The sequence below is a fragment of the Monopterus albus genome, unplaced genomic scaffold (assembly GCF_001952655.1).
Source record: "Monopterus albus unplaced genomic scaffold, M_albus_1.0 scaffold54.1, whole genome shotgun sequence".
NCBI lineage: Eukaryota > Metazoa > Chordata > Actinopteri > Synbranchiformes > Synbranchidae > Monopterus > Monopterus albus.
The window spans coordinates 52,658-62,525 of record NW_018127934.1 but is presented as its reverse complement, the minus strand read 5'-3'; the positions used below and the strand labels follow the sequence as shown (position 1 = coordinate 62,525).

Genomic DNA, 9,868 nt, shown 5'->3' with positions numbered 1-9,868 from the left:
CAAACTATAAATTAAATACACCATACTTCCACATGCTGTTTTTCTAAACAGTCTGGATGCGGCCTTCTGTAATCGAACTCAGCAGTCAGCGCCTTCTGTTGCCCGGTATTAACAGAAGGAGAAGTTCAGCGCTGAAAACTCATCTGCACTTAAAGATGAGATGGGGAATTATCTGCTTCTCCTCTGTGTGCATTTATGAGTGATTGCACAAGAGAGAGTGGGATTACAGAATGGGAGAAATTGGATTTAAGCTCATATCACATCAGGTAAACTTTAACATTTGTCAAGGCTTTATAGAGAACCTGATTATTCCTCATAAAGAATGGATGTGAATGTGGTATGCGTGCCATAATACACAATGAATATTTTATAATGCTGGGGAAAAGGTCAGTGTGCTTGATTAGAAGTGCGGTGTTCAGAGCCTAGTAGATGAAAACCACACAATACGCGTCACATTTCCAATCCTGTACACTGTAGCCCCTTAAGGTTTCATTCTCGCAGGTGAAACCAGTCATCTGTTTCTCTGAAAAATCCCGTGCTGTCACCTTTGACAGTGTATTGCGCCTGCTTGAGAAATCCAGGGAGGTAGCTGGAAAGGCAGCTCTCCTGCTCTCATACTGAAGGGATAGACGAGTGAGGCGCCGGCTTTTCCAGCATCGAGCTAATCTGAATTCAGTCAGCAGAGTCCATCTATCCCGAGGTGAATGGCCACAGACACGGCTCCTTCCAAGGACTGGAATTATTTCAAAAGGAGACGTCTGACTCCCTGTTCATGCTTGTGACTCTGCACAAGTGCACATTACAGAGATACATATAGGTACAAAGGAGGAGAGAATAAGTAGGTAGCACTACTTAAAGCTTGCATGAGAGAGAAGAACATTGAGCTGTGAAGTGGGTTGCTCCAGCTCAAACAGCCCGGGGCTGGAGGGTGACCTGACAGGTTTCTTTGGTAAGACAAAATGGGTGAGATCTCTGAGCTTATTTCTATGTAAATGCAGTTTTTTTGTTTTTACTAATGATCAGCCTTTTTCTGAGGAAAGTATAATCAGTTTTACACCAAGATGAATAATTTTTTTAGCGTGGAACTAACTGAACTAATAGGGCTGACTCAAATGTTAAATAAAGTTTTTATGAGCAAACCTGCAAAGTACAGTAAATTATTCGGTCCATATTTGCGGCTAATCAGTACTGACATAATCATGGCCAAATGCTTTAATGTAATATATCTTGTTTTAGCTCTTTAGTTCTTCAGCATTTGGTATATTTTCAAAAGCAGCTCTGACCTGAATGATCTGTCGCAGCAGAAAACCTCTAGCAGGAAACGAAGGAGCTTTCATTATTTTATTAATTTAAGTTCATACTTGTAATTAAAATTCAGCTCGTCACAGGTTTCTGGCCGGCATTTTGCCATTTCATTACATTGGCTTTCTTAATGACCATTTTCTCTGCAACAGTTCATTGCTCCATATTGGGAGGCCCTCCTTGATGGTATGAATTTCCCTTTTTACAAACAGTGACCTTGTTTATGTCTTCTGGGTTGCGACAGCAGATACGCACATAAAGTACAAGCCAAGATGAAATAGATACCATGGGCCTCGTTGTTGCCCTTTCCCTTATGTTACTTGTTCTTTTTTAGATGCATAATCACCACCAAAATGTGTTTCATTTGACTTGTATATTTTATTTTCTAATAAACAATGTTTGGTATAAAGTAATTACAGGAATAACAACAAATTATTATGAATACGTTTCCTACTCGAGTGCCCACAGGAGGTCCCAGCTGTTGTTATTTTGCACATCCTAATAATGTTGTAATCTATTCCCTGATGCTTCTCATTCTGCTTGTCACATCTGTTCTCACCTTTATATAACCTCAGTTTAGGATTTCCCTGCTTACATTCTATTTTTGTATTTAGTTTCTACTTTTGTCTGGTTTACTACTGTCTGATTAGTTCACAGTGTATTTGCTCATTTCCCCCAGGGGGGATCATTAAAAAATGAGTTCATCCAAATTACACACATTTATAGTTTTCCTCTGACAGTTGACTGCATATTTTGTGGATTAGTCATTTCTGGAAAACCTCTTCACAGCAGGGTCAGGTGAACATGCAAAAACCTGAAATGTGTCAACAAACAAGCTTGCAATTGAATATGCCCAGGGTAAAAGACTAAGCTTCCATTTATAAATGACTAATAACTGAATATTTGGGTTTGAATAGAGCCACTCTTTCAAGATAATTCCTTTGAAAGTCAACAATTGCTAATAAATTCAACTAACTCCTATGAACTGTGTGGGAGTTGGGCATATGCAAACTTCAGGGGATACAAATTGAACATTTTCCTTGGCTCAGTGTTGCTTGGGATAAGTGAGACAAGACGCGTTTTCCAATACACGTACTTCTCTGTACTTGTGGACTTGTAAAATGTCATCGGTCACAGCCCAAGTGCTGGTCCAGTTCAGTCTGCATCGGGCCAAGTGCACATAAAAAAACCAGGTGTTCTTGCTCCACCCATTTTATAGAGGATGCTTTGGAAGCTTACTTGCGCAGACTTGGGGCAGCTTAAGTATCCCAAAATGCACTGTGTGCCAGCTATCGGAGTTTGAGCCAGGCCCAAAGCTTGTTATAAATTTTGTCCTCGGACTGATGTTATATTGCTTTAAAACGTTTTGATATTCTTTCAGGTGAGAAAGTAGCCATTTAGTCTGAGAATATGTGGTCAGTTTATCAAAATAATGTCATTTTATTTCTCCAATGTTTTTGAAGATTACCTGCTAGGGGATAAGCTATAATTAGCAGGCAACTATAGGTCATTCAAAGCAGAGCCTGTTGTCAAGGACGCTGGTGTTCCAATTGCACAATGAGAGTAGTGCGTCCTCCTGTCCTCTGGGGTTTGTACTTAGTTTCAACTTACCAAGTATGAGCTCTCAAGTGCAGGAGTCCAAACTTGGTAAGGATAATCACCTTTACTGGCTAAGGAATTTGTTTCCGGTACAGAACGAAGGCAGCCATCTGCAGCGCCAACTCACATCGATGGCTCTAAGCATCAGGAGCAACTTGGGGGTTCAGTGTCTTGCCCAAGGACACTTCAACACATGGACTGCAGGCACCGTGATCTGAACCTCTGTTGGGAGACGACTGCTCTACCCACCGAACCACAGTCGCTCCCATGTAATTGTTGTCAACCGTGTACTTTCCCGTCCTCTAGAGCTGGACAGTCCTGAGAAACTCAGGTGTACTTGGTATTGGAAAATGCCTAATATGTATATTTGTGCTTTGGGTGAACTAACCCTTTAAAGTTTCACCTGATCTCAGGCATAGTTTTTCACCACATCCTAATATTGTTGGTAATGAGGCATGATCTGGGCTATCTGCATAACTGATAATTAATTTTTTAATGCGATGAATCATCATGGGATCATGTTCTTGCAGTTCAAGCATGAAATTAGGGTGATTAATAGTGTAATTATATCAAAACTAACATTTCTCGGATCCCCTGTTTCTAGAGATGTCAAACCTCTGTGCCACAGCAGAGATTTATTATCAAATCGGTGACAGGGCGTAACAAAGCGAACAGTGCCATGTATCAAAAGATGGTGATGACTGTGAACAACCAGCAGTAGCCTAGTCACATCAGGCCTTCATCTCATCCATCTCTTGCTCCATTACTGAAAACGATGGTTTGATTACCCAGGCATTTCTTTTTTTTCTCCCTTTCTCAGTCCGGGGAGGGAAATTATTTTATTGACTGACTTGGATTCCCGAGGCAGAAGGCTGTCTCATCAGAAAATGAGGCAGGCCTTTATGATTATGTCCCCCCGGCAGGAAGTTCAATTCGCCAAACTTTGAATATGAAGCACTGCTCACAAATCAGGCAGGAGATTATCATCCTAACGGAAAACACACAGGCCCTTGTCGAAGAACGGGAATAATAATAATTGAAATTGGTATCGCTGTCAGAATTTAACACCACTGTAAACTCACTGGTGAATGATTCTTTTTCTTTGTTTTTGTTCTTCGCTGTTTTAATTCTGCTTTTGCTATAGTTTTAAAGTCACTCTTAGCTCTGGTAGATTTTGTACTGTATAGTGTTGTATGTTTTGTCCTTTGTGTGGTACTGGCTGTGCTGACCAGGGCACCCTTAGAAAAGAGGCTTTTAGTGGGATTTCCTCTGGTTAATTACTGGTTAAATAAATTAAAAAATAATCAATAATTAAGACCTTGCAGGTTCATATGAGATGCATTGTGTAAAATATGGCAAGATAATTGCAGTCAAGAAAAAGCTGATTTGTTGTTATAATGCATCAGACAACATACTGTATGACACAAAAGAAGAGAGACTCTGTCTAATGCTCAAAACAATGGGCCTTTTTCCTCTTTCTCAGATCTATTGTACCTGTGTATGTGTGGGTACATAGTGGATTTACAGCTTGACTTTATTTCTGCCCTTCATACAGATTTATGTGATCAGACCTCAGTGTCTAATGAGTTCATGTGAAACATCTTGTGGTCTTGGCCTCTTTTGTCCCCATTGGTCCTTACTGACAGGCTGGGTCTCTAATCTGTGCTGACGTCCACGTTATTTATTTATTTTTATCTTCCTCGCTTTTACAGCTCTTAACAAAAGCCTGTTGATTTAAGTACAGTATAGCTCAAACTTCCTCAGATTGTATGATGCTTATCTTATTGTCTTCTCCAAATTCAGCCCCAGTAATTTAAAATCGACTCACTGCATTGTTTTTATTGTTTGAGTAAAATCTACCTGGGTGGGCTGTGCACCTGCGTGCCTCAGCAGAGCAATTAATTATGGCTTTGCCAAAGCATGCGCGGCACAGCTGTAGCTGGAGCCTCCTCTTCGTGCGGGTCATGCCTTAAAAGTGCTGCTGTTTAAACCGCTCGTTGTTCTAAAGGACTGGGACAAGGTCTCACTGCAGTGGGTGCTGTTGGTTGGAGAGGCTGACTGAACTTGTGAGGAGAGGCGAGACAGAGAGCTGTGCGCTTTGTTCCCGGCAGAGTGCGTCCCGCTCTGCACGCACTCTCGCACACATCGGGGTTGCTCGACTTCCAGGCAGCGGACTGGTTTCTCTCTTGTAACCTACCTCCTGTTTACCGCGCATGAACAGTCCGAGGGACGCCAGCAGACCTTTACTACCTGTGCACTTTAAGCGTGCGTCAAAGAAACTCTTCATCTAATCGTTCCCCACCACCGGTGCTTTTGGATTACGGAGAATAACAAGCAGCGTGGACGCCTAACTCTCCGAATCATGGAATTATGGATAAAGTTCATGATGTTATGTAGCTTCTGCTTTGAAGCAAGTGCAGACTTTGATGGCAGGTAAGGGCACGTGGTTCACATTGTCTGCGAAAGCCGTTTTTAAAAAGATAACACTGGATTTGCTCAAGAGCCTGCTACAATTCGATCATCAGTTAAATCCCTTTATAGACTGTAAAAGTTGAGGCTTTGGTTAAGGGTAGGGCTCTGCTCAGACTGGGTTAAACGCACTATTTTAAGATCTCCAAACTGTGACGCTCAGTTTGGATTTGCCTGGCAAAATATTGTGACGATCATTACAATATTGATTGTGGTAAAAATGTTTGCGCGGTGAGTACTTCATGGTCTTGTCGGAATCTCCGATTAATCTTCCTAAGTTTATTATCCTAACTTTCATTTAGATGAAAATCCAATTCCATTTAACCCATATGGTTTTGCACCTCTGTGCACACATTCCACTGTAACGCTCAAATATCAAACTAGCGGTTCTTGTGTGCAGTTGTCAGTCTGATTATAAAGAGATGTGACGGAACATTTCCCGGTGCTTCATGTTCAAACACGAATCTGATGAAATATGTGGAGACCGAGGTGTGGTGACGCGCAGACGCCAAAGAATGCAAGTATCCAAGATTTCGATCTGCCTATATAGGTGCATCTGAGCTGAATATGATGGATCATGGGTGCTCTTCTTCTTTTTTACAACCATGCCAATAATAAAACCAAGATGTAGTTTAGGTCTAGCCCTGTCCATTTCTATTTAAAATCCGAATGGTTTGTGCTGAAGTAATCGCATCAATCATGTTCACTGGCAGAATGCTTTTGTTATTTTAACTATGATTATTTGGTAAGAGCACCTTTTAGAGGTCAAATTAAAACTATCTTCTACATTATATTGTGTCGAGATGGATTCCTAGAGCTCAGAGTAAAATTGGGCTTAAGTTTATCCAAACAGTGAGAGAGTTGCACAAACAGCCCTACTGCCAAATTTCCTTCATCTCCAACAGAGAATTCAGCCAAATATTGTACTTCATTTTCCCTGTTATATCTCTCTGACACATGTTGATCCTCCCAAGCAGAAGTCTTTTTCATGTTCAGCACTTTCCAAATGAATAGGAAGACCTTATCGAGGTGAGTGGTATTCAAACGGTGCCCATGCCCTTCCGGACTGACTGCCATTCCATCTGTTGACAGATTTTAATATCTGGAGGTATATAGTCTCTCCTTTCCTTTCCTCACCTCTTTCAGTTCAGTTTTCTGCAGTAAGGAGTGAATGTGTCTATGTGGGATAGAGAAGGAAGGAGAGGGCAGAGAATAAAACAAAATATATAGCTTAGCATTTGCCATTGTTGTTGGCACACTTTTTCTTAACCCCCATGGCTGCTGTCTGACAGTTAGTAGTTTGATAATGTGTATAGGGCTTTAAGTTTTATTCCACGCATTGCGTTGTGTAATGATCATTCACTTCCGCCTAGCAGCAGCATATTGTGCATTATTAGCATCCCTGCTGATTGAGTGCCTTGTCACTACGGCCATAATTTGCCAGTTTTTATGGGCATAAACTTGGTCGGCCATGAGTCTCCACTACAGTATTAATTCAGTGCAACTGAGCACAAACAAAAAGGCTATGTATTACCAAGTCTCCCTTATAGAGAGTGTTCCTAACAGGCCTATCCAGCCAGATATGAAGGGTCCTTCATGAGCACCATTTGCAAAGTTATTGTGTTCTACCTTAGATGCACATATGTTTACTTGCAAACCCTTCATGAGCACCATTTGCAAAGTTATGTGCATCTAAGGTAGAACACAATATGTTTACTTGCAAATCTGTGGCCTAAAACATTGTGCTGCAGTTGTTGCCACTTTTTATTCCAGCCGCAGGCTCAAGGACGGCTGATTTCCTGTCATGTATGTAGCCTTTGCCAAAACAAAAGCCAAAACACATACAGCAGAGGATATTCTTCCCTAGTGATGTCACTAAATTGTTAAGTCCAATGTAGCCAAGCTGCACATACCAGACCTCCTCAGTAATAATCCAAAGCTGTGGAATGGTGCCAGGTTATGTTGGCACTGCAATATCAGCCACATTTGGGCTTTCAGGAGATGAGAACAAGTGCAAAAACACTGTCAAAGTTTTACATTTTAATGGGTACCAAGCATCATAAATGACAAGCTAATACATTTATAGTTTTCTCAGTGTTCAATATCTGGCGTACTGTATGTGCATCAACAACTTTATTACAAATCACAGAGAACCTTTTAAGTCTAACCCTGTGTTTCTGCGGTTAATCAGTAAGTCAAGTGAGACTTCACTTGTTAACTTTTCACCATTTCTGCACAAGAACATGAATTGACAAGGATTGCACTTCACATAACAAGACCTATCTGAACATCAATAAATACCAAGGTTCTAATGAAAAGTATTTCCAATTATAACTGATATAACTTTTTTTTTTTTCCCCACAAAGCAAAAATGAGAGTTCAGAATTAAGTAGAAATAAACTGATTAGAAGGCAACAACCACTGGCTCCCATAGCAGTCTGTTCAAGTTAATCATGTATGTGTATAGTATACAGGCAACAGACTGACATGTGGTCATGTTACAGCAAGATTAGGTCTTATAGTTGCCCATTAGACTGATGCACAGTGTGACCATACACTTGTCTACTGTAATGCAGTTCAACAGTTCTGTAATATATAGGAATACTGTGAAACGTATTTAATATTAATTATCATTAGCTCTGTGTTGGAATTGATCTCTGTGGTAATTTGTAAAGCTGCAGTCAGGGGCGTTGGAGTGAATACACGACTGGCACCACAGAAGACCACCTTTTCAAGCTACGCCTACACACCCCATGCTACAGTAGATAGGGGTGCAACTAACAGTGATAATCAACTAATCACTTGTTTGTTTTGACTGTAAGATGTTAAACTTCTCTAAGCCTATAGAAATGACTTGTATTTGCTTACTTTGTGCAACCATCAATGCAGAACCTGAAAGTAGTCAAAGTACTGTCATGGAAAAGCAGCTAATCTTTACATTTGAGGAAGCTGATGCACTTTTCATGAAAAATGACTTCCTTAGCATAACTTTAATTTTACTAATAGGTTTATCAACTGATCACTGCAGCTCAGTGAATGTCACATCATTGAATGTGCTCTTAGCTGTTTGCTTGGAATGGACGTACTAACAGTTGCTGACTCTTGTTCCTGCCTCTGCAGGTTGAAACTTAATGTAAGTAGCTGAAGACAGAAGCATCTGCAAGGTGAATCAAGTGTAAAGTGCAACATTTTATACATTGCAGGAGGTTGTATGGTGAGCTCTTTCTAAGATTTTGCTCTGCGATTATATGATGGCAGACTTTCGCTATGATGCAATCCACTGCAGCACCGTTTCCCTGAAAGGTGCCACAAAAGTGAATCAACATTCCTGCATTACAAACATTTTAGTCATGTTTATTGTGTTGAGTGTGTTGCATTGCATTACATCATACAGGTACTTTTATTTATTTTGGCTGTTTAATAAAAGCCATCCACTATGTCTTCCTTGTGTAAAATAGAATTTAGATTTAACAGCCCAGCAGATTCCTCATTTTAAATCTTTACGTTAGTCATTTGTCACTATCCCATGTGTTAATGTGGTCGCCCTGGTCGTGTGTAGCTCCGCTTGCACGTGCAGCCGGGTTGGTTCATTAAGTCAGCAGACACATTATGACTCCACAAGTTCATGCCTTGTGCTGGTTCGAGCAGGTCTCTCACTCAAGATGCTACAGATGCAGCAATCGACATCTGTGGGTGTTTGTGAATCCACAAATCCATTAAGCAGTCACGCTTTGCATGCTTCGGTACGGGATCATGGATGGATGATAGATGGATAGATTAAATTATCATTGCTCTGAATGAGGACTATACTGCACCTTCGTGGCTCTGATTATTATGCTTCATCCTACTCAGCTCCTGTGTGATGGACTGACAAGTCTTCACTGCCAGGCAGGGAAGACTGCCCAGCTCTAGTAAAACAATGAAAGAAGAATGTTGTCTCCAATGAGCTTATCAACCTCTCAGGTTCTCCTGGAAGAACCTTGTCTGATAATCTGTGAGAAGACGTGTCACATGGGATGCGTGAAGGGTAATAATTATCTGCTTGACTTCCTTCAAGGCTTAGTGCTGTTGCGGATCATTATTCAGAGCCCCAGGGTAATAAATGCAGGTATTATGCTTTCATCCATTTGATATGTCAGCTTTCCGCTCAGTAGAACATAACCGGGGACGAGATACTTGTGAGAAAATGCTCTTCTTCTTTGTGCACTGTCACCTTAACCAGGCACTGCTGACTGAAATTAGTCAAACTTTTCAAGTCTTGCGTGATTTAAGCAAAAAACAATCTATTTGACGTTGCTGTGGAGATGATTATATTAAACCCTCAGATATAAATTCTGAGTGTGTTGTGTGGCACACACAACTGCCACAGGCTGGACTCAGCGAGACAATGGAACATGATTCCATATGAACCCTGTGTATTTATATACTGCATGAGTGTGTAGGAGAAAGCATTAGAGGAACAGATTTAATTCTGTAATCCTGACCTTTTACATCTTGT

At 40.8% G+C, this 9,868-nt stretch overlaps 1 protein-coding gene across 4 annotated transcripts in view; it reads left to right on the top strand.

The window, feature by feature from the left end:
* The first annotated feature begins 4,621 nt into the window (after nt 1–4,621).
* Nucleotides 4,622–9,868, top strand: part of npnta (nephronectin a) — a 54,331-nt gene continuing 49,084 nt past the window's right edge. The window contains exon 1 of one of the 4 annotated variants that reach the window (XM_020602009.1): nt 4,622–5,334. In XM_020602009.1, the coding sequence (XP_020457665.1) occupies nt 5,264–5,334 (71 nt within the window). In that variant the 5' untranslated portion in view covers nt 4,622–5,263. The remainder of the gene's footprint in view (nt 5,335–9,868) is intronic. The other 3 variants (XM_020602010.1, XM_020602011.1, XM_020602012.1) reach the window with 3 other exon arrangements.